The following is a 26,024-nucleotide window of genomic DNA, read 5'->3' on the forward strand; positions in this document are numbered from 1 at the left end:
ACTTATAAAAATAGCTTTGTAGCAATATTTTTAAGATGAATAACACTTAGGTTTGAATGCATAATGAAGATCTCCATTTTAGTCTTTCTGCCAAAAAAATATGTTCATAAGTTTGGGTTAGGTCTTTTTTCTTTGTCATTGTATGGTTATACATCTTTTGAGGTAAAAATGGGTTGATTTTTTTTCAAACTGCTTTCAGTTTTTTGTTCTCCCACTCATCTTTCTTGATATAAATTGCTTTTATTTTTGGATATTCAGATTAATGTGTTTCTAAATGTCAAAACCATATCAAAGCTATAGGAAACATTAAAATTATGATAGAAATGTTACTCCCCAATGGGAAAGATTTAAAATATTATATGTGGAATACCAGAGAGAGTTTTATGCTGATGAAATTAATCTAGAGATGAGGAAGAAAATAATGAGAGAGGGAGAGATGCTACCTGAGAAACTAAATGTGTTAAAAAAATTTTTTTTTGAGATTATGAGAGATTGGCATCAGAAAATAAGAAAATAACATTTATACAAAGATTATTGTCTCTTGTTTACTATTATAAGGATGTTATATGGCATATCTTATTTAACTCTCAGAATAACACTATGATGTAGTATTATCATTAAAGCCATCTTATTAAGGAAGACAGTGGGAGCACAGATCGGTTCAATGTCCTTCCCAAGGTTTTTCATGCAGTAGAGGACAGAGATATGATTAAGCCCACACAAAATGCTTTTATCTACCCTGTGGTACATTCAGTGGCTTTTGAGGGCATCATTTCATGAAAGATGAATCATCAAGGTATAGAAGGAAATGCATGTGACTGATTTAATTGTCATTTAAAGGCATCCTTTGATCCTGTCTTATTTTGAAATTGTTCCTCAGATCCAATTTCTGTGACTTTCATTTGAAGATCAGACAATGCTACCAAGTCAGTGATGAGAAACCATTCAGCAATAACAGCATTCATCATACTGGGTTTGACAAATGACACACAACTAGGGATTTTGATTTTTGTCTTTTTGTTGGTCACATATATGCTAAGTGTAATTGGGAATCTGACCATAATTTCTCTCATCTTTGTGGATCCTCATTTAAAAACAGCTATGTATTTTTTTCTTCAAAATTTCTCTTTCTTAGAAATCTCATTCACAACGGCCTGTGTGCCCACATACCTCTACATCATATCAAGTGGGGAAAAAATGATCACCATCAATGCCTGCTTCAGCCAAATCTTTTTTATTGTCCTTTTTGGAGCTCCAGAAATTTTCCTCTTGACTGTGATGTCTTATGACCGCTACTTGGCCATCTGCAAACCCCTTCACTACATGAGCATCATGAACAGCAGAGTCTGCAGGAGCCTCATTCTCTCTTTTTGGGTATCTGGCTTCTTGTTTATCCTTCCACCCCTTGGCCTGAGTGTCCACCTGGAATTCTGTGACTCTTTTATTGACCATTTTTTCTGTGATGCTTTTCCAATACTGAAGAATGCTTGTTCGGATACAGGGTTCATAGAGCAGCTGGTTATATTCTGTGCTGTGTTGACCTTTATAGCGACCCTTGTGTGCATAGTTCTGTCCTACATATACATTATTAGGACAGTTCTAAGATTACCCTCTGCTCAGGAAAGGAAAAAAGCCTTTTCCACGTGTTTTTCCCACATGATTGTGGTTTCCATCACCTATGGCAGCTGCATTTTATGTATGTGAAACCTTCAGCTAAGGATGAAGTGGCTCGTAATAAGGGAGTTTCTCTGCTGACTACATCTATTGCTCCTATGTTGAACCCTTTCGTTTATACCCTGAGGAATAAACAAGTAAAGTGGTCTTTCCATGACATTCTTAAAAGGTTAATATTTTATTCAAGAAAGTAGCAGAACATTACACCAGAAACTCTAAAGTAACATATGTGTCATTGGTATGTGGATGGCAATTTGTGCCATGAGAGTGAACAAATTTGGGCAAGCATTAAAGAAAACTGAGAACATCTAAGAAAGAATCCTGAAGGGACTAACATTATGTAGCTGAGCATTTTTCTAATCCTCTGAAACTGCTAACCCTTTCTATATCTGCCCAATCTGCAATTTAGCAATTCCACTTAACATTCTCAAATTCATTAGTTTTGCACATGTAACCTATTCTGGACATATCACTGCTTTTTCCTCTTTGCAATAAAATCTGTTTTGAAGTGCCTTTATTTTTCAAGAGAAGTACATAAATTTTCAGGAAATGTAAGCAGCCTTAATTTTAACTTTAAGCCTGTCAATGTTGCTTTACAATAAATAATATGTTAATTTGTATAACTTAGAATATTTTAATATCCCTTCCTATTTGAATGTACTAAAATGAAGATAGAAACAACTGGCCACCCCCTTGGCAATATATAAAAATTGTGACTACATAGTCTTTATAGTTTATGGGTATATTTCCTCCTCCTCTAGTAACTTGTGTAAGAACACTTAAAAAAGGCAGATACCAAGCAAAAATCATTGGCTTAAAGCATCAGATGGTGGTGAAACAGTAAGGATCTGAAAGTCCAGAAATTTGCAAAGGGCAGAACTGTTGAAGGGTGAGCTGAATGTATGCAGCTACTTTTGACCTTTAGAGGTATTTTCAGAGTCATGGCTGTGGTGGGTTAACGGTTGTTTCATATTCTTCAACCTCATTTCCTCCTCATGAGATGTAATTTACTTCCTCTTCCCTTTAACTTGCCTGGGTCTGTTTTTGATCATGAGAGTGTGGTAGAAGTGAAGTTGTATGACTTAAGAGATAAGAAGCTTTGCAACTTCTACCTTCTTTTTTGGGAACACCCTCCCTGGGGGGGATCCAGGTGCCAAATGAAAAGTCTGAAAACCTTAGTCTTGCCAAGCAGTGAGGAAACCTAAGCTAGCCTCATGGAAAGACCATAAAAAATGCCTGGGCAGCCCATCTCTTCCAGGCCTCTCAGCTGCGGTGTCAGACACTTGACTGAAGATGCTATTTTAAATAAAGAGTCCACTGCAAGCCTCATGTCATTCCAACCCAACATATTGTCTGATTACAGGTCAATGACAGACTCAAGTGAGATCTGAAACTGTGTCCCCCTAAAACTGAGTTCCCTTGCCAAGTTAATGATTCAACTCTCTATCCAAAACTTTATTTCCTTTCTTTTCTCACCCTTGTTCACTTTGGGATTGAAGAGTAGCAATGAAAAGGGGACAAGCAGGACCCCAAGGGGGAACTCCAGGGTCAAAGCCTTTCTGTGTTCCATGTTTCTTGTTTGTAGAAAAAGGCCTTGATCTCCTAGAGCTTCACTGAGCTCCAAAGAGCAGACTTGAGAAGTTACTAATTAGGGAGTGAGGGAATGGGGAAAGAGAAGTGTTGCAGGAAGGGGGATTATTTCCAGGGCCTTGTCTAACACTCGGAAATGAATTATCTGAGGAGACACATGTACTTGCAAAGCAAGAGACTTTACTGGGAAGGGTGCTCAGGTGGAGAGTAGGAGGGTAGAGGAACCCAGGAGGACTGCTCTTCCATGTGGCTTGCAGTCTCGAGTTTTATGGAGGTGGGATTAGTTTCTGGGTTATCTTTGGCCAATCATTCTGACTCAGGGTCCTTCCTGGTGGCACACTTATTGTTTAGCCAAGATGTATTCCAGCAAGGAGGATTCTGGGAGGTGGCAGGACACATGGTATCTCCTTTTGACCTTTCCTGAACTCTTCTGGTGTGTGGTGCCTTGTTAGTTCCGTGTTCCCTATTAGGACTCCTGTCATAAAATAACTCAAGCAAATGATTACTCAGCCATCTCCTCAGTGCACAAATGCTTCCTCTAGAAGTCCTAAAGATAGCTCTGGAGGATCCCCTCGCTCCCCATCTCCCTGACTGCTATTTTGTTTGCTTTCCTGCCACACAACTCTCAGCCCGCTGCCATCAGGCAGCCCATTCTCAGTCCCTGCTGGCCTCAGATTGCTACCAGCCCACACCTGGTGAAGTTCCTTCATCATCAGAGAAGATGATGAGAGAATATAGAGCCATATCAAAGGTTCAGGAACTCCTAAGGACCTTCTATTTCTGTTTTGTATATAAGTTCATTTGTATTTTTTTTTTTTTTTCTTTGTAGATTCCACATGTAAGTGATACTACTTGAAATTTGTTTTTCTCTGTCTGGCTTACTTCACTTAGTATAATAATCTCTAGGTCCACCCATGTTGCTGCAAATAGCAGTATTTCATTCTTTTTTTAATGGCTGAGTTATATTCCATTTCATATATATATATATATATATATATATATATATATATATAATCTTCTTAGACCAAGTGTCTGTAGATGGACACTTGGGATGCTTCCTTTGTCTTAGCTGTTGTAAATAGTCATGCTCTGGACATCAGGGAACATGTGTCTTTTCAAATTATGGTCTTCTCTGCGTATATGTTGAGGAGTGGAATTGCAGGATCATATGATAACTCCATTTTATGTTTTCTGAAGAAATAATTCTTTTGGTTATTTCAGATGTATATATATGGGTTTCCTGTAAAGAACCTGCCTGCCAATGCAGGAGATGTCAGAGACATGGGTTTGATCCCTGGGTTGGGAGGATCCCCTGGAGGAGGGCATGGCAACCCACTCCAGTATTCTTGCCTGAAGAATCCCGTGGACAGAGGAGCCTGGCAGGCTTCAGTTGATGAGGTCACAAAGAGTCAGACACAACTTAGTGACTGAACGGCAGCAACAACACCACCTGTCTGCATGTCATCTGTCTCAGAAACCCAGGTTAATGTCTCCTTGTTTTATTTTTCATGATTTGGCAAACTTGCTGTGTTGGGGGACTCCACCTGGTGGGATCTAAACACTTTACAAGGAGAAAGGATAGCTTCATATCCTTGGTGTAGGGAACATACCCTTCAGGGATATTTGTGGGAATGATTAAAAGTAGAAAAGCTAATTAGGAAACAATGTAATCAGTTCCTGTGAGGTTTTAAAAACATCATCTAATAGAAAGGATTTGGAATTTCTAACAACTCTAGTCAATAGGAGTAAAATGGAGCCAAGTTCGGAATTTAAAGCTTTGTAGTAGTACTTACAAAAACTGAAATAAAATAAGAAAAGTGAATTTAAATTGCATATTTTGTTTATATCAGTATATTTAGCATAATACATTCATAATAATGTTAATAAATGATAATAAAACATGAAAAAGAATATATATATATATTCATAACTGAATCACTTTGCTGTGTACCTGAAACTAATATGATGTTGTAAATCAACTGTGTGCCAATTAGAAAATAAAGAAAAGAAACATCAGTTATCTGCTTGGAAGTTATGTCAGGGAGGATAAATCCAGAACATTTGATTATTTTTTCTCCTCATTAGCATGAATATGAAAACATTAATGTTCATCATCATTATTATTATTATAAAATATTATTTATAGATACTGGCAAAAAGCATCTCATGAGAGACTTTCCTTTGCCAAATAGCTCCTAGAAATATTCTTAGAGTTTCTGTTGTAATTTCCTTGCTTACATTATAATGTCTGTTTAAATGATTCTCTTTGTACAAGTATAAAAGTCGGTATTTCAGCAAAAGTTGTCATGCAAAGCTCTATGCCTGACACTGTCCTCAGAGATGGGTATAGGGGAAAGTGCAAGGTATTTGAGTTCCTTTCCCAAGTGGAACTTATAGTTGGTGGTAAGTGAGGGGAAGACAGATAATTTCAGAATTTGTTGATTATTAGGAAGAAGATGAAAAACAGCTGGCGCAAATTTTAGTAACTAAATGATGAGGGGCCTCACTAAATCTGATGATCAGGGGAGGACCTAGAAATAGGTGACCTTTGAGCCAAGCCTACAGTGACAAGAGGCATCCAGGAGCACTGCAGACAGGAGAAGAATAATCTAGAAAGATGGCTCAGTGTGTGCAATGGCTCAGAGCAGGGCTTCCTTGAGGATCAGAGAGAAAACCAGATGATTAGGGAGTAGTCAGACTGAAGCGACTTAGCAGCAGCAGCAGCAGAGAGAGAATGATTGGAGATGGTTAGGAAGTGATGGCTCATGAGTAATAAGAAGGTACTGTTGCATTTTAATATGGAGAGACATGGACTAACCTACCTTTTAAAAATGTCCCTCCAGCTTCCACAAAGGAAAGTGTTTAGAGAGGGGATGAGAGGGTACACTGAAGATCAGTTGACAGACAAGATGGGGATTTTGCTCCCTGTGCTGGTACTGGTAAGCTGTGTTGGATTATAGATGTATTTTAATGTAGAAAATACAGTATTTGCTGATGTACTGGTGTGAGGAAGATGGAAAATAGGGAGCCAAATATATTTCTTAAGTTTTACATTGAATATCTTGTTGACAGTGTTGCTAAAACTGAGATCAAGGGGAGGAAAATGGGTGGGCAACTGAAGAATTTCATTTTGTGAATGTTAAAGGAGGCATTTGACATACAAAAGGAATTCATATATATATTCTATCTATTGCATCACCATCATCATTATCATCACCTGAGCATCAATAAGAATTAGATGTCACTGAAATAATGTGATTAGTAAGGTCACCTTGGGACAGTATGTAATATAAACACAGGAGGGCAGTATGGTCCTTTATTTTTTGATAATTTGTATAAGGGAAGTGGTGGCTCCCCTGGTGGCTCAGAGGTTAAAGTGTCTGCCTGCAATGCAGGAGACCCAGGTTCAATCCCTAGGTTGGGAAGATCCCCTGGAGAAGGAAATGGCAACCCACTCCACTGAGAAGGAGGGAGCACTGAGCTAAGGATTTCAAGGGTGTGGTAATAAAGAAGCTAGGAGTAAAAAGAGTTTTTGAGAACCTGTTTAAGAGTAATTGAGTTTGAAATAAGTGAAGATTAATGAGTGGTTACTGCATTTGATATCAAGGAAGTGACTGTTTCTTTTGATAAAAGAATATTTGATGGTATAAGACTGTGAAGGCAAGATTGATGTAGAAAGAATAGACCTGTGCTGTACAATATAGCATCTATAGTCAGCAATACTTAAAAATTTAAGGGAGCAGATCTCATCTTGTGTTCTTACCAGAATATAAAATCTAAATAGAGGAGTAGGAAACATTAATTTCTAAAAACTCCAAGTACTTCCTGTGAGAAAAAAAAGAGCAGGTAGGCAGCAAAGAGATGAAAACAGACTGAAAATTCTTTGGAGGAAATTTGCTGTAAAATGGAGGAAAGAAAAATATGGAACCTTTTATACAGAGTGAAGTAAGCCAGAAGGAAAAACACCAATACAGTATAATAACGCATATATATGGAATTTAGAAAATGGTAACAATAACCCGGTGTACGAGACAGCAAAAGAGACACTGATGTATAGAACAGTCTTATGGACTCTATGGGAAAGAGAGAGGGTGGGAAGATTTGGGAGAATGGCATTGAAACATGTAAAATATCATGTATGAAACGAGATGCCAGTCCAGGTTTGATGCACCATACTGGATGCTTGGAGCTAGTGCACTGGGACGACCCAGAAGGATGGTATGGGGAGGGAGGAGGGAGGAGGGTTCAGGATGGGGAACACATGTATACCTGTGGTGGATTCATTTTGATAGTTGGCAAAACTAATACAATTATGTGAAGTTTAAAATTAAAAAAAAAAGCTTCATTTAAATTAACATTTCATAAAAAAAAAAAACCCACACACACACACAAAAAAAAGAAAAATATGGAGCGATAGATAGGCAGTAAGGTAGTATGAGGGTTTTTCTTTAACTTCTTACATGTAAATTATTTTAAATTTACAGAAAACTTACAAAATTGGCACTTATGTCAAGAATATGTGAATATCTAGGTGTACCCATTGTTAATATTTTCCGCATTTACTTTGCTATTTGCTGTCTAATTTTCTTCATAATTCTCTTCCCTGATGGCTCAGATGGTAAAGAATCTGCCTGTAGTGTGGGTGACCCAGGTTCAATCCCTGGGTCGGGAAGATCCCCTGGAGAAGGGAATGGCAATCCACTCCAGTATTCTTGCCTGAAGAATCCCATGGACAGAAGAGTCTGGTGGCCTACAGTCCATGGGGTTACAAAGAGTTGGACATGACTGAGTGCCTAACACTTTTGCTTTTTCTCTTCATAATAATTTTTTCATGATATATGTGCAGGAAAAATATTTTAATCATTGCCCTTTACTACTGCATCCCTAGACAATTTACTGTGTAAGTCCAAAGAATTGAGAGATTTACTTGCAAAGTCATAGAAAATTCAAGGAATTTAACACTTAGATAAAATAATTTTACCTAATTCATCACCCATATTTCCATTTTGCACTAACCCAATATTATAATTTTTTGTTCCCTTTTACCTAGTATCCGCATTAGATAAAATATTGGATTTAGTTGTCATGATTGGCTGCTTATATTTGGTGCATCATGTGTGTATATATTTTAAAGATGTACATTTTTGTAGAAAGCAGTCTCTCCTCACCTCCTTTTTTCAATAGAATTTCCTCAGTTTGCTTTTCTCTGATGATCCTTCATAGTTATATTCAGGTTATTTATCCTCGGCCAGAGTACTACCGGAGAAGGCAATGGCGACCCACTCCAGTACTTTTGCCTGGAGAATCCCACGGACGGAGGAGCCTGATAGGCTACAGTCCATGGGGTCGCTAAGAGTCGGACACGACTGAACGACTTCACTTTCACTTTTCACTTTCCTGCATTGGAGAAGGAAATGGCAACCCACTCCAGTATTCTTGCCTGGAGAATCCCAGGGACAGAGGAGCCTTGGTGGGCTGCCGTCTATGGGGTCGCACAGGGTCGGACACGACTGATGCGATGCAGCAGCAGCAGCAGCAGCAGCAGCAGCAGCAGCAGCAGCAGGGTACTATCAGTTCAGTTTAGTCGCTCAGTTGTGTCCGACTCTTTGTGACCCCATGGACTGCAGCATGCCAGGCTTCTCTGTCCATCGCCATCACTTGTCTATCACCATTAGGGTACTACACCCATGGTATTTTATTGTTCTCAAGGAGACACTTCTGATCACTCTGTCTGATTCCTATTTGCCTTTTCCATTGTATAATCATAACAGTTCCCTTAACTAATAAGCAGTCTATGGGAATATACCTTATGACCATGCAAGTATTCTACTTCTCAACAAAAATTTCCCCTCAAGTTTGCATTTATTGATGTTTTTTGCCTGATTCAGTCTTAAGTGATTCTAAAAGACTGATGTCCAACTCTGACAATCAACGTGTATTTATTTGCTTATTCCTATAATAGATATAAAATAATGTCAGCCTAACTTTTCCCAAAAGTTTGATTTTACCACCAGAATCTCAAACTTAGAACTTTTTTTTACTAAAAATAGTTCAGAATTTATTTACAATTCTTCCTGCCCTCCTTTCAGACTGAGACTGAAGATGTATGGTTAAGTAATTTCTCGCTCTCTCTTATCTCAGTTTTATTGAGATATAATTGACATATAACATTGTATTAGTTTTAGGTATATAATGTAGTGATGATATTTTGCATATTTGATATTATAAAATGATTGCCATAAATTTAGTCAAGTTTACCACTTCACATTTTTTCCGTATTTCATTGTGGTTGGAAAATATATTTGATATGATTTCAATGTGCTGAAGTTTATTAATAATTGTGGCCTAACATATGACCTTTCCTAAAGAATATTCTAGTTTTGCTTGAAAACAATGTGTATTCTGCCCCTTTGGGATGGAAGCTTCAGTAAATATTAAGTCCATCTGGTCTAATGTGTAGTTTCAGTTTAATGTTTCAGTATTGATTTTCTGTCATGATGATCTATCCATCCATGATTGATTGTGGGGAATTAAAATCTCCTACTATTATTGTATTGCTGTCTATTTCTCCCTTTAGGTCTGTTATTTGTTGGGTCCCACATTGGGTTCATAAATATTTACAAATGTTATATTCTTTTATTTGATTTACTTTGTTATCGATATATAAACATCTATCTCTTATTGCAGACTTTTTATTAATGTCTGTTTGATGTAAGTGTAGATACCTCTGCTTTCATTTGATTTCCATTTTAATGAAATATCATCCTCTAATACTTCCAGGCTGACCTTAAAAATGAAGTGAAAGTTTTGTAGGCCTCATACATACAATTAGGGCTTTTTGTTTTTAAGATGTATTCAGCCTCTTTATTTTTTAAATTGAGGTATAGGTGATATACCACTCTATTTTGTTTGTTTTATTTTGTTTTTTGACTGTTTTTTGATTGGAGAAATGTCTGCTGACAGTCAAAGCAGTTGTTGATAAGTATCAACTTAGTATTACCATTTTGTTATATGTTTCCTTCTGTTTTGAAATTCTTTTTTCCTTTTGTCTTCTCTTGTTCCCTCCCTTTGTGACTGGATGATTTTCTGTAGCGATATACTTAGATTTCTTTCTCTTTCTCTTTTGTGTATCTATTACAGGTTTTTGCTTTGTGTTTACCCTAATACTTATAAAAAAAAACTTACATTTGTAACAGTCTATTTTAAGTGAATAACAACATAAATTTGAAGGCATAATCTCAGTTTTATTCTTCCTCCAAAACAAAATGTTGATAAATTTGGATTAGTTCTTTTTCTTCTCTGTGATTGTAACAGTTAAGGTATTTATTTGAGATAGAAATGGGTTAATTTTTTTTCAAATTGCTTTCAGTTTTACCTCCTTCCTCCCATCTTTCTTGACTGAAATTGTTTTTGTTTCTGAATGTCTAAATTAACATGTTTCTAAGTAGCAAATCTCTGTGAAACTATATGAAACATTATGATAGAAATGTATGATAAATATATGATAAAAATTGTATGTGGAAAACCATAAAAAATTTGTATGTTCATGAAATTAATCCTGAGGTGTGGAAGAAAATACTGATGGAACAAATCTACCTGAAAAGCTAAAGGCATTTTTGATTTCTTGTGAAGGCTGAGTTTTGCATGTATATTCACTGGTGAACTTAATTAATAAACATGTAACTTGTTAAGATTATAGTACCAATGTTAAGTAATGAATCTAGTAATGCATGGAGTAAAGGCTTAATTTTTATTTTATTTTTTAACTTTACAATATTGTATTGGTTTTGCCATATATCAACATGAATCCACCACAGGTATACACGTGTTCCCCATCCTGAACCCTCTTCCTTCCTCCCTCCCCATACCATCCCTCTGGGTCGTCCCATTGCACCAGCCCCAAGCATCCAGTATCATGCATCGAACCTGAACTGGTGACTCATTTCATATATGATATTATACATGTTTTGATACCATTCTCCCAAATCATCCCACCCTCTCCCTCTCCCACAGAGTCCAAAAGACTCTTCTATACATCTGTGTCTCTTTTGCTATTTCGTATACAGGGTTATTGTTACCATCTTTCCAAATTACATATATATGTGTTAGTATACTGTATTGGTGTTTTTCTTTCTGGCTTACTTCACTCTGTATAATAGGCTCCAGTTTCATCCACCTCATTAGAACTGATTCAAATGTATTCTTTTTAATGGCTGAGTAATACTCCATTGTGTATATGTACCACAGCTTTCTTATCCATTTCTCTGCTGATGGACATCTGTGTTGCTTCCATGTCCTGGCTATTATAAACAGTGCTGCGATGAGCATTGGGGTACACGTGTCTCTTTCAATTCTGGTTTCCTCAGTGTGTATGCCCAGCAGTGGGATTTCTGGGTCATTAGGCAGTTCTATTTCCAGTTTTTTAAGGAATCTCCACACTGTTCTCCACAGTGGCTGTACTAGTTTGCATTCCCACCAAAAGTGTAAGAGGGTTCCCTTTTCTCCACACCCTCTCCAGCATTTTATTGCTTGAAGACTTTTGGATTGCAGCCATTCTGACTGGTGTGAAATGGTTCCTCATTGTGGTTTTGATTTGCATTTCTTTGATAATGAGTGATGTTGAGCATCTTTTCATGTGTTTGTTAGTCATGTGTATGTCTTCTTTGGAGAAATGTCTATTTAGTTCTTTGGCCCATGTTTTGATTGGGTCATTTATTTTTCTGGAGTTGAGCTGTAGGAGTTGCTTGTATATTTTTGAGATTAGTTGTTTGTCTGTTGCTTCATTTGCTATTATTTTCTCCCATTCCGAAGGCTGTCTTTTCACCTTGAATATAGTTTCCTTTGATGTGCAGAAGCTTTTAAGTGTAATTAGGTCCATTTGTTTACTTTTGCTTTTATTTCCAATATTCTGGGAGGTGGGTCATAGAGGATTCTGCTGTGATGTATGTTGGAGAGTGTTTTGCCTATGTTCTCCTCTAGGAGTTTTATAGTTTCTGGTCTTTCATTTAGATCTTTAATCCTTTTTGAGTTTATTTTTGTGTATGGTGTTAGAAAGTGCTCTAGTTTCATTCTTTTACAAGTGGTTGACCAGTTTTCCCATTCCACTTATACAGTGCTTATCATCTCCTATGTATCACTGTAAGATTGTTATGCCTTATCTGATTTAATTCTCACAATAAGGCTACAATGTAGTATTATTGTTAAACTCATCTTATTAAGGAGGAAAATTGGGAGCACTGATTGGTTAAGTGACCTTCCCAATGTTGCTCATATAGTAGATGACAGAGATATGTTTGAAGCCACAAAAAATGCTGCTAGCTTCCATGTGGTGTATCAGCTCTTCTGTCATCCATTCAGTGGAGTTTGGGGTCATCATATCATGAAAGATGAATTATCAGGTTATAGAAGGAAGTGCATGTGATTGGTTTAATTGTTATTTGTAGTTATTTTGATCCTGTGATATTTTGAAATTGTTCTTCATATCCAATTTCTGTGTTTTTAATCTGAAGAATGGGCAATATACAGAGTCAGTGATGAGAAACCATTTAGCAATAACAATATTTATCATACTGGGTTTGACAAATGACCTACAACTAGAGATTTTGGTTTCTATCTTCCTGTTGGTAACATATATGTTTAGTGTCATTGGGAATCTGACCATAATTTCTCTCATCTTTGTGGATTCTTGTTTTAAAACAGCTATGTATTTTGTTCTTCAAAATTTCTTTTACTTAGAAATCTCATTCACAATGGGCTGTGTGCCCAAATACCTCTACATCATATCAAGTGGGAACAAAACCATTACCACCAATGCCTACTTCAGCCAGATCTCTTTTATTGTCCTCTTTGGGGCTACAGATTTTTTTTCTCTTGGCTGTGATGTCCTATGACCACTATGTGCCATCTGCAAACCTCTGCATTATATGACCATCATGAGAGTAGAGTCTTGGAAGTCTTATCCTCTGTTGGGTATCTGGCTTCTTGATTATCCCTCTACCCCTTGGCCTGAGTCCCTACCTGGAATTCTGTGACTCTGTTATTGACCATTTTCTCTGTGATGCTTCTCCAACACTGAAGAATTTATGTTCTGATACATGGTTCTTAGAGCAGCTGGTTTTATTCTGTGCTGTGTTGACCTTTATAGTGACCCTTGTGTGTGTAGTTCTGTCCTACATATGTATCATTGGATGATTCTAAGTTTATCTTCTGCCCAGGAAAGGAAAAAAGCCTTTTTCCATGTTTCTTCCCACATGCTTGTAGTTTCCATTATCTATGGCAGTTGCATTTTTATGTACGTGAAACCTTCAGCTAAGGATGAAGTGGCCATTAATAAGGGAGTTTCTCTGCTCACTATATTGTTGCCTCTGAGAAATAAATTTCTCATTTATCCCATGGGAAATAAACAAGTGAAGTGCTCTTTCTATGGCATTCTTAAAATATTTGTATTTCATTCAAAGAAGTAGTAGAACAGCATACTGGGAATTCAATCAAATCATGCTCTTACTCCCCCTGCTGCAGCAGGGTCCCTAATAGAGCCTTGCCAGAAAAAAAGAAAAAAAAAAAAAAAGAAAATCAAAGCTATGTCATGAGAATATAGATGGAAATTGAAGTCATGAGAATGACACATTTTGATAGGCATGAAACAGAATTGAGAAGAAAGAATGCTGAAGGACCCAGCATTAGGGCATGAATGTTTCTCTTCTTCTCTGAAACTGCTAAAACCTCTCTCTTCTTAATTTGGAATTCAGCCAATTCTTCTTAGTCATTTCAAATATGCATCTGTCATGAGACTTGTGTGTCACTTTTGGTATTTATCACTTCTTTCCCATTTTTGCTATACATTCTGTTTTGAGGAGTCTTCCCTTTTCAAGAGGGAAATATGTGAATTTTCAGGAAATGAAAAGCTCTCTTCTTCCTCAGACCAGACTTGTCAATATGTTGCAGTATAGCCTTTGAAGAGTAACTGCTCAAAGAACAACTAGAAAAGCCAAAATACAACACAAAAACCATTGGCTTAACGTACTCAGGTTGCTGCTGAAACAAGATTCTGCAAATGGTGGAACTGTTGAAGAGGCAGTTGATTGTATGCAGCTACTTCTGCCCTTAGAGGCATTTTCAGATTCATGGCTGTGATGGATTAAAGATTGCTTCACATTATTTAATGTCAGCCTCTCCATCAGGGCACAAAAGGTTTCTTTTCTCTGTTTTGGCTTGGCTGGGTTTATAACTCTGCTAGTCTATAATCTGTGATGAGAGTGTAGTAGAAGTGATGTGACAGTGGCTGATCAGTCTACAACAGCCCCACAACTGGGATCCTTGAAATTAACTGTCATTTTGTCAGGATTTTGGACCATCTGCAGTTGACATTTGTGCACCTTTTCACACAAGGCCACCCAGTAATCAGCTGGTAATCAAAATATGTGTTGGACATTTTACATACTCAAGTGTTTATAGCTGACATTCGTCTTTGGAACTAAATGTTTTAAATAGGTGAAATATTTCTACTATTTATACGGGATGTTCCCAATAAGCAACTCCCACCATTTGGAAAATGGTAATGAGATGAGTGCATAACCTGAGTGTATGACCTCTCAAGTGGTTGGTGCATATGATAAACAAATATAAATGAAAGCAAAAGTGCTCAAGAAAATCAATTAATTTTACAGACTGCTCTCCAATGAAGTAAGTTAGTCTTTTTTTCCTTTCTTTGGTAGAGGGAGGTATTTATCATTTATTCATCGTGATAAATGAAGTTCAGGCATTTACTTTGCAATACAAGGAAGGAAATATTCAGTTCTAGAGGATAGTGAAAGTCCCTCAGTTGTGTCCGACTTTTTGTGATCCCATGGACTGTACAGTTCATGAGATTCTCCAGGCCAGAATACTGGAGTGGGTAGCCTTTTCTTTCTCCAGGGGATCTTTCCAACCCAGGGATGGAACCCAGGTCTCCCTCATTGCAGGTGGATTCTTCACCAGCTGAGCCACAAAGGAAGCCCCACCCCCCCAGTTCAAAAGAAACATATCACCAAAATAGCACTTTTTTCCCACTCCATTTCATAAATTACATTCAAGCAACAACTGCTTTAGAATAAAAATAGATATGAATGACATTTTGTATTTTGATTAATATGTCTTAGTTTTGAACACATTTCTGAAACTTTGATAGTAGCATCTAAATTTTTTTGTAGGACCAAAGTACTATTTATTTATTTGGCTGTGCTGGGCCTTAGTTTATGGCACGTGGGATCTTTGATCTTTAGTTGAGGCATAGAGGATCTAGTTCCCTGATCAGGATTTGAACCCGAGACCTCTGCATTGGGAAAGCAGAGTCTTAGCCATTGGACCACCAGGAAACTTCCAAAGTGCTATTTTTAAGCCTTACCCTTAATTACCATTTCTTTCCTTTCATTTCATAATTACCAGAGTACATGAAAGTAAAATTTATATTCTTAATAAAGTAGCAGACTATAGTATGATTAATATTTTGTTTATTGTCTTCACCATTTATTTTAGTTTACTGCCTTCTAATTTGCTTAATGACACAAGCATTTGAGTATGTCTTTTAAAAGGGTCTTCAAATTTATCTTTTGTGTGGCAAGGCTTCTGAGGCGTTCTTTTATTTTACGATCACATTTAAATGTCTGATTTCTTAAGAGGTAAAATTTGGTTTTCTGTCTTGTTTCAGGGCTTCCGCATTGGCTCAGTGGGTAAAGAATCTGCCTGAAATGCAGGAGACGCAGGAGACTTAGGTTCAATCCCTGGGTTGGGAAGAACCCTGGAGAAGGAAATGGCAACCCACTCCAATATTCTTGCCTGAAAAATCTCATGGACAGTGGAGCCTGGCAGGCTGCAGTCCATGGGGTCACAAAGTCAGATACGACTGAGCGACCAAGCACATCTTGTTTCAGCATTCTTGGAGATACCCATCTTTCTCTAGTGTAGGAATATACTATCATTTCCTTCTGTTAATCTTCTCCCCACCTGTAACACTTATTATCTAGATTTGGTATCTGCATTTATTTTTTGGTGCTTATCTACCTACCTATCTATTGTTTTCCATTATCAACTTAATGTCTTGTTTTCTACTGCTTTCAGTTCAATTAAGTTCAGTCACTCAGTCGTGTCTGACTCTTTGCCACCCCAGGGACTGCAGGGTGCCAGGCTTCTTTGTCCATCACCAACTCCTGGAGCTTACTCAAACTTATGTCCATCGAGTCAGTGATGCAATCCAACCATCTCACCCTCTGTCATCCCCTTCTCCTCTAGCCTTCAATCTTATCAGGGTCTTTTCCAAAGAGTCAGTTCTTTGCATCAGGTGGCCAAAGTATTGGAGTTTTAGCTTCAGCATCAGTCTTTGCAATGAATATTCAGGACTGATTTCCTTTAGGTTTGACTGGTTTGATCTCCTTGCAGTCCAAGGGACTCTCAAGAGTCTTCTCCAACATCACAGTTCAAAAGTACCAATTCTTTGGTGCTCATGTTTTTTTATGGTCCACCTCTCACATCCACACATGACCACTGGAAAAACCATAACTCTGACTATATGGGACTTTGTCAGCAAAATATATTTGTTTACTTTTCTGTATCAGAGACATTACTTATTAAAAAAACAGCTTTTTAATATGTCTAGGTTGGTCATAGCTTTTCTTCCAAGGAGCAAGAATCGTTTAATTTCATGACTGCAGTCACCAATCTGCAGTGATTTTGGAGCCCCCCAAAATAAAGTCTCTCACTGTTTCCATTATTTCCCCATCTACTTGCTATGAAGCAATAGGACCGGATGCCATGATCTTAGTTTCCTGAATGTTGAGTTTAAGCCAACTTTTTCACTCTCCTCTTTCACTTTCATCAGGAGTCTCTTTAGTTCTTCTTTACTTTCTGTCATAAGGGTGGTGTCATCTGCGTATCTGAGGTTTTTGATATTTCTCCCGGCAATCTTGATTCCAGCTTGTGCTTCATCCAGCCTGGCATTTCACATGACATACTCTGCATATAAGTTAAATAAGCAGGGTGACAATATACAACATTGACATACTCGTTTCCCGATTTGGAACCAGTCTGTTGTTTATCTACTGCTTTATGGAAAGGTTTATCAGATCTGATGTTCTAGCTCATTATTTTTGTTTTAGTTCTTTCTTTCCTGGTATTAGTCTCATCTTTATTTCATTTATGTTTTTCAGCAGTATTTTTTACCTATTTTTATAATGTTTTATCCTTCGTTTAATCAGTATCATTCCTATCTTTATGAGGAACTTATACTTATTTTAAGCTCTTGATGCTTTTTTTCTTTGGCTCATATATTGTCTTTTGTGTAATCTTGTCCCCAGGCCTTACTGTACCCCACAGTGGATGCATTCCTCAGATGGGTAGTTCTTTTGGCTTCTGAACTCATGACCTCTGCATAGCTTCAGCTATCCTGTCCAGTGATGTATGGGCTGAAGCTTAAGTCCTGGTCTGTGACCTTCTGGATGAATTTAAAGAAACGACAAAGCTGATCCTCAGGGCAGAATGTCCAAGTCATTATGGAACAGTTCTTACCTTACTTGGGTTCTTAAAAAGTTCTTTAAAAAATTCCTAAGTTTTATTTTAAACTCTTTGCAAGAAGCAGCATTCAGAAAAGACCATCTGTTTAGATTTGTAATTCATAAGTCCACAACCTTGGGGATTTTGGGGAGAGGATAGAGGAATGAACACCCAGTGTTTTTATTATCTCCTTACCCTAGCACTGCTCTGATGTTATCTTGAGAATACTAGGTAGGTAAAGCTGTTTCTTTTGATTCTTGTCTACAGTGGTGACAGGAGAGATAAAGCCTACCAACCTACACATTTAGACATTTAACATTCCAAAAGTTCATCTGCAGAATCAGTAAATTCATTCCTTTGCTTTGTGACTTGAGTTACATACCCAGTAAGTATTGACATAAAGCTAGCAAGATGAACAGTTTCAGAAGGGCATGACTTGTCTTTTTATTTTTCTTTCTCTCTTTTTTGAACAAGTACATTTAAAAGGTGATACATTCCTTCCAAAATTCATTTCTAAATGTTTATATTATGAAGGCTGACTGAAGCCCTGGCTAGTGTCCTTGTACTTTGATTTACACCAAGTACTCTTATTCTTCATCTCATTTATACTCAGAGATATCCAGGTCACATGGGGTTGATGGCAGCCTAGTCCTAACAATCTGCTGCCAAGTGTTCTGCCTTGTTTTATCAAATGTGTGAATAATCTAGCTATCCAAGGATGCAAGTGGACATAAGAGGAATGGAAATAAACTGGTCTTGTTGCACAGGGATTTCAAATCGAATGACCAGCATTTTTACAGTCCTGCTTATGTTAATACAATCAATTTAGTGCTTATTCTTACTAGGTAAGCCTGAGTTTCTTGAAAATGACATTGATTATATTGACATCCATATTGTTATAATGGACGTCATTTCTTAAGCATAATAATGACTTAAAAATTTTATGCCTATTATTTTATTTAATTCTCACAACTACCCTATAAGATAGACACTATATTATCCACATTTTAGAGTTGAGAAAAATAAGCTTTAGGCAGGTGAAAAAGTGTTCCAAGCAGACTTGGGTAGAAGGTTGAAAATCTGGGATTTGAACTAAAGCCTGTATTTTCAACCACTATATGGCATTGTCTTCCATTTCACCATGGGCTCTGGTAGAAATGTGGATATGGGGGAAGTTAACGATTCAGGTGTGATCATTTGAGAACATTTCTCTATTAATTAATAATTCAGTATATTTGGAGTAAATTAAAAGACATCATTAATCCTTAGCTCAAACGGTAAAGAATCTCCCTGTGATGCAGCAGACAAGGGTTCAATCCCTGGGTTGGGAAGTTCCTCTGTAGAAGGGAATGGCAATCCACTCCAGTATTCTTGCCTAGAGAACTTCAAGGACAGAGAAGCCTGGCAGGCTACAGTCAGTGGGGCTACAGTCACAATCCCTAGCTTAGCCATCAAGGAAACCCAGATATTCAAAATAGCCATGGCTTACAAAAAAGGTCATTTATTAAAAGTATTATACACTCTTCACTATCTTCTGTGGTTTTGGAAACTTTCTCTCATGGTCAGGCTGGTACAGTTTTTTCCTTAAGTGATTAAGAAGCATCATTCCACTCAATATTATTACCACATATAAAACATGTGAATACATCAGATGATGCTCCATTTGCATCTCAATCAGCATTCTGCAATGAATTAGGGTGTTACTAAACTATGTATAAATAATCAGCTTTCCAAAATGTCCTAAGTTCCATTGACATTGAGTTCCTACCATCACCTCTTCAAATTCAGTTTGTTGTTACCTAAAATCCATGTGTGGATTGGTAGGGTAGTCTGTTCCCAGTTGGTTGTGAAGAGTCATAATTTGGAACATTCTAGATATAAAACTGTGTGATACTTTGTATTTTTTCACTTTATGAAACAGGTATCCATGGGTTATGTAAAAAAAGCAAAAATTTGGGGAAAAGTTGAAAGAATGAAGCCATATCACAAAATTTGTCCTTTATAAACCTAACAAAAGTAAACAAAAAGATGAAAATTAAATTGTGATTGAAAAAAAATTTTTCAAAGACTACCAAAGAGAGAGAGAGAGACAGAGTGGTTAACTCAGTCATTAACTTAGAAAGATGTCAGCTATGATCAGCAACAACAGGTAAGAGGATGGAAACCTTTCCTCTAGAACTCTAACCAAAACTTCTAGAAAATGAATGTGTAAGTTGACAAAATCTTGAGAGTTTTTGCCCCATTTGGAGAAAAGTGGACCTAATTTACAGGAGGATGGTAGTCTCAATGGCTACATTTGTAAGATAAATGAAAAAGAGAAGCAGAATAAAAAATATTTTCCCTTTAATAGAAGCATGGCTCCACATCATGCTAAAGCTGAAACTCCAGTACTTTGGCCACCTCATGCAAAGAGTTGACTCATTGGAAAAGACTATGATGCTGGGAGGGATTGGGGGCAGGAGGAGAAGGGGACGACAGAGGATGAGATGGCTGGATAGCATCACTGACTCGATGGACGTGAGTCTAAGTGAACTCCAGGAGTTGGTGATGGACAGGGAGGCCTGGCGTGCTGCTATTCATGGGGTCGCAAAGAGTCGGACACAACTGAGCGACTGATCTGATCTGATCTGAATGCGAGATTTCTTTAGAAACAATGCTAATACAAAATTGTAAAATTTAAAAATAAAATAAAATTAAAAAAAAACCATAAAAAAAAAAGGAAACAATGCTCATAGCATCACTTCCTTTCTTAAAACGTCTCTTGGCTTACCAGTGTCCAGTTTACTCCAGAAAACAGCTAATTCTTTCCAGTTGTTCTTTTTAGACTTTCTCATTCATCCTTCTCTATTAACACTTACCATATTCTTTTATTTTTTGTAATCTTATGACTTGGGGCTTCCCAGGTAGAGCTAGGGGTAAGGAACACGTATGATAATGCAGGAGACATAAGAGATGCTGGTTCAATTCTTGAGTGGGGAAGACCTCCTGGAGGAGGGCATGGCAACCCACTCCAGTATTCTTGCCTGGAGAATCCCATGGAAAGAGGAGCCTGGCAAGCTACAGTCCATAGTGTCACAAAGAGTCAGACACAATTGACGCGACTTAGCACACATGCACGCACGCAAGCTTATGACTTATAAGTAAACTGCAAACTTGACAATTTACAGTTTATATACATTTCTATCACATTACACCATAGATTCCCTGAAATTAAGACATATGCCTTTCATATTTTTATCCTTAAGTGCCAGGTCAGCACTTGAATTATGGTGGACACTCAATACATATTTACTGAATGAAGTATATCTTTCCTTGAAGTGTATTTTGTTTTGTTAAAACTTTACAATCTTTTTGATGGTGTCCTTGAAGGCTTGTTTCACTTGCTGATTTCTTAGAGTATAAATGAAGGGATTTAACAAGGGAGTAATTGAAGTAATGAGCACGGCTATTCCTTTGTTGAAAGCACCTTCTTCTTTTGCAGAAGGATTAATGTACATAAACATGCAGCTGCCATAAGAGAGCGAGATGACAATCCTGTGGGAGGAACAAGTGAAAAAAGCCTTTGCCCTTTGCTGAGCAGAAGGAATCCTCAGAATGGTCCTGATAATATATGTATAAGAAAGTGTCACCAGCACCAGAGTAACCACCAAAGTCACAACTGCCAAGGAGATGACCATCAGTTCTAAGAGGCTTGTGTCTGAGCAGGCGAGCTCCAGGAGGGGCCCATAGTCACAGTAATAGTGATTCAGAACATTGGAGGCACAGAAATCCACCTGGCTCATTAAGATGATTGGGGGAAAGATAGCCAGGAATCCCCCTAGCCAGGAGCAGAACACAAGTTGTATGCAGACTCTGCTGTTCATGACGGTCAGGTAGTGCAGGGGTTTGCAGATGGCCACATAGTGGTCATAGGACATAGAAGCCAGGAGGTAAAAGTCTGTTGCCCCAAGAAATATAGCAAAAAAATATTGAATCAAGCATCCAGCAAAGCTGATGGCTTTATTTCCTGTTGTCATGCTGGTCAGAAATCTGGGAATGAAAATGGATGTGAAGGAAACTTCTAAGAAGGAGAAATTCCGGAGGAAGAAATACATGGGGGTTTGGAGGTGAGAATCTACTAGAGTGAGAATGATGATAGTCAGATTTCCTAGGACACTTAGCATGTAGGTGAGAAACAGAAAGATGAATATCAGTGCCTGGACCTCAGGTTGATTTGTGAGGCCCAACAAAATAAACTCAGTAAATGTTCGGTTTTTCATTGTTGACCTTCAGTAGATCTAAAGGGAATAGGTGAAAATGATGAAAACTAAAGTTTTTTTGGGGCTGGGGAGATAAAGCTCATTGTAATCAACAGAATCAGATCATATATAACTCTCCATCTAGTTGGGCCAAACTAGTGTCCATTGGACTAGACTTGTTCCATGTAAGCCCCTCTGTTGCTCATGTAAATGACCTTATTCCTAAAGTCTTTGTAATTCCTCAAGTTGATCTATTCCTGCACACATAAGAGAATTATTACAGAATAATTACTTAATTTTTTTCAGAAGAATAAATTTTTGTACCCATCTTTTCCTTACAAAGTCTCCATATTGAAGTCATATTTCTCTGACTCTGATAATCTCATACCTCAGGGCACTTGGTAGAAATATCTCTATCTGATGCTATTTTCTGTGCTTCTCTCTCCCCTCTGTTGCTTTTCCTATACTGTTTCCCCTTCCCTGTAATATTCCCCCTCCTTGTACTATTTAATGTTTAGATGAATACCTGCCACAGATCCTCATCTCCATTACTATATAAATCTCTGACTTCCCTTGTTCCAGCAACCAATATGGTATGGGGAAGGAGGTGGGAAGGGGGTTCAGGATTGGAAACACGTGTACACCTGTGGCAGATTCATGTTGATGTATGGCAAAACCAATACAATATTGTAAAGTAATCAGCCTCTAATTAAAATAAATAAATTTAATTAAAAAAAGAAATTTCCCCAAGTAGATAATTCTGAAGATCTTGATGCATAACTGATATTTCTAGACCCTCCCCCCTTCCCAGGTGGTGCATTTGGTAAAGAATCTGCCTGCTCATTGCAAGATACACAAGAGAAATGGGTTTGACTCCTGGTTTGGGAAGATTCCCCTGGAGCAGAAAATGGCAACCCACTCCAGTATTTTTGCCAGAAAATTCCATGGACAGAGGAGCCTGGTGGGCTACAGTACATGGGGTCACAAAGAGTTGGTCATGACTAAGCATGCACACACCAGTTCTTTTGTAGGGTGAATTTGTAACAGTGCTTTAGGACTTAAAGACCTTTAGTTCAATATTCTATCATTTTATTTTGACTACATGAGCAAGTTTAAGGCATTAATAAATCATATTCATTAGCATTTACTTTTATTTCTCTGCCATTTTCAAAGTCTCCTATACACTGATTTGGACTATATTTCTTTTTTTTTAATTTTATTTTATTTTTAAACTTTACAATATTGTATTAGTTTTGCCAAATATCGAAATGAATCCGCCACAGGTATACCCGCGTTCCCCATCCTGAACCCTCCACCCTTCTCCCTCCCCTCCCCTCCCTCTGGGTGTCCCAGTGCACCAGCCCCAAGCATCCAGTACCATGCATCGGACCTGGACTGGCGACTCGTTTCATACATGATATTATACATGTTTCAATGCTATTTTCCCAAATCTCCCCACCCTCCCCCTCTTCCACAGAGTCCATAAGACTGATCTATACATCGGTGTCTCTTTTGCTGTCTCATACTATATTTCTGAGAATAGAAGTCTTGAGAGATCCACAGACAGCATCTCAGAGTAGATTTTGCTCAAAGCCTCAAAGAGTCCTCAGTGGCAAACCAAGGATGATCAATTTATCATGCTTCAAATTTTCTTGGCATACAGAACCCAGGAAGAGGAACACTCATGTTTCTGACAATGAGTCCTTGTACATAAATTGGTAATCCCCAAGGAAGCAAATTTTACTGGTGGTATCCTGTGTGCCTCTTTAGGTTTTTCTGATTAAGAAGCAGAAACAAGGTAAAATACCACTCTAATTCACACGTGTAAGAGTAAGGAAAATTAGACCCTCACAATCATTTTTGTCAACCTCTCCATTATTCCATATAGCTTTTGGAGGTATTGACCTATATCCTGCTACAACTCTGCCTTCCTTGTCTGTACTAACCTGTGGTCTTTGGAAAATGCTTCATTGTCATCCAGATTTTCACAGTTGGAGGATTTAATCAATCCATATTTATAGAATAATAACATCATTTACTTAAAACATTCAGTATTCTCACCCTCATTGATCTGATTGACTGTAGTGGGCTGTTTACCTTGTTGTCCCCAAGAGGTAAATCAAAGGTGAGATGTGCCATGTGAGTCTCTGAGTTGTATAAAATTTAGTATTTTTAAAAATTGGCTTCCCATCCACATTCAATTATTCTTTCAATGGAAGTACCCAAGTTTTTAGAGCTTAACTGGAAAGGAAGTGTATTACTTCCATTCTTTGAATCTGAATCAGAATCAAATCACAGTTTCTGAGACATAGACTTCTTCACATGTATAATTAAAAAAAGTGCAAATAATCACCTCCTTCTCCTGGCAATAATAGAATTAAAAAAGAGGACTTTAATAAGCTGAAAATGTTTCTGTTCTAAGAAAGATTATTGCAGAGTCCTTAGAAGGCAGGGTATGGGTGGGCTTCTTTGCAGTTTCTGTGTTCATTAGAGTGACATGGACTTTATTTGCTCTTTTTAGAGCAGGCACATGGGGATCAGTTTCTTAAAGAAGTTAAAGATGCCCTGTGGACCCAAGTATAAAAGTTGCAAATAAACTTCAGTTGACAGTTTGGAGAACAAGTTGTAAACATGTAGCTGAGGAGAGAAGTTCCTGAGAGACCATAAGGGTGTCATGAAAGAATCTGCGACAGTCATGAGGTTTGTGATGTTGAGAGTGATGGAGTGATAACCCAGGGGATTGGTGTGCCTGCCCGAGTCATTATTCCTATTATTTTTCCCTTTAACAAACTAGTTGGCCAGTGCTCAAACTTGATATAAATGAGTGTCACTTCACAGTGGATTATCACAACCTTGGGGCTTCCCTGGTGGCTCAGTGGTAAAGAACCCATCTGCCAATGCAGGAGATGTGGGTTCGATCCATGGGTTGGGAAGATCCCCTGAAGAAAGAAATAGCAAACCAGTCCAGTATTCTTGTCTGGGAAATCCGATGGACAGAGGAGTCTGGAGGGCTATGTCCATGGGGTCTCAAAAGAGTTGGATACGAATTAGCAACTAAACAACAACAACAACTTTAATGCCATGGTATCCTCCATTAAGATCTGCATGCTTATTATTTCTGAAATTAATACTCCATCCAATTAGCACCTGGAAAATATTTTTCTATGGAAGATTTGATTTTATGTATACATTCTAGAGGTCTACAGGCTCACAGAAGCTATTTGCCTTCACCTTCTGAAGGAATAGTATGTTTTCACTTGCCTCCCTGTGAGATATTCTAACAACCTTGCCTATTGCACATAACTCTGCAGGCAAGCTCTTAACCACATCCAACTTATTCCAGGAATACAGCTGTGACATTATATTGACAACATCCTTCTGCAAGGAAATTCAAACAATGCTTTCACATGGGCTAAACAAAACTTTTCATAGAACTTTCTAATCAGAATTGGTCCACTGCATCGTATAAAATTCAAGGCCCCACTACTGCACTAAAATTTCTGAACAATACTCCTCAGCCCAGGAATGATTTATACCTGATGTAGTAAGGAACCAATTCTCCAGTTTTATCAGCATTTGCTATTTTAAAGGAGTCTCAGTGTTTACATGCTTAATTGGTTCTCAGAAGCAACATGCTCCTCATTTAGGAATTTGATTTCAGTCCATTATGCTGCTTCTTACAAATGGAGTCACTTTGTTTTGCTTTAAAAAATTAATTAATTTTAGAATTATCATAATTGAATACAACATTGCATTAATACAAGATAATGAGTAGATATTTATATATATATTACAAAATGATCACTACAATAAGTCTAATTAATATCTGTCACCATACATAGTTATAGATTTTTTTCTTTTTTTTTTTTCAAAGACCAAATATTTTTTTACTGTGTCACACTACTTCTTTAACACATTCAAAAAAGTTCCAAGGTATCAAATAATTTACTTAGTTGAGGAGACTCTAAAGACATGATATTCAAAGGAGAGAAAACGTTT

The 26,024-nt window shown here is 37.6% G+C and overlaps 1 protein-coding gene, 1 long non-coding RNA gene and 1 pseudogene across 2 annotated transcripts in view; 2 read left to right on the plus strand and 1 right to left on the minus strand.

Moving 5' to 3' along the window:
* Window positions 1-933: 933 nt before the first annotated feature.
* On the plus strand, window positions 934-1,868 carry LOC133248852 (olfactory receptor 6C2-like; annotated as a pseudogene).
* A 2,822-nt stretch (window positions 1,869-4,690) lies between these two features.
* The window catches only part of LOC133248857 (uncharacterized), an 89,374-nt gene continuing 68,040 nt past the window's right edge, over window positions 4,691-26,024 (plus strand). The window contains exons 1-2 of the long non-coding RNA XR_009736781.1: window positions 4,691-4,746; window positions 6,108-6,203. This is a non-coding gene — a long non-coding RNA (uncharacterized LOC133248857). The remainder of the gene's footprint in view (window positions 4,747-6,107; window positions 6,204-26,024) is intronic.
* Window positions 21,070-22,046, minus strand: LOC133248853 (olfactory receptor 6C4-like). Its single transcript, XM_061419142.1, has one exon. It carries the CDS (start codon window positions 22,044-22,046, stop codon window positions 21,120-21,122), a length of 927 nt encoding a protein of 308 aa, XP_061275126.1. The 3' UTR covers window positions 21,070-21,119.

This window comes from Bos javanicus, chromosome 5 (genome assembly GCF_032452875.1).
Source record: "Bos javanicus breed banteng chromosome 5, ARS-OSU_banteng_1.0, whole genome shotgun sequence".
In the NCBI taxonomy this organism is placed as follows: domain Eukaryota; kingdom Metazoa; phylum Chordata; class Mammalia; order Artiodactyla; family Bovidae; genus Bos; species Bos javanicus.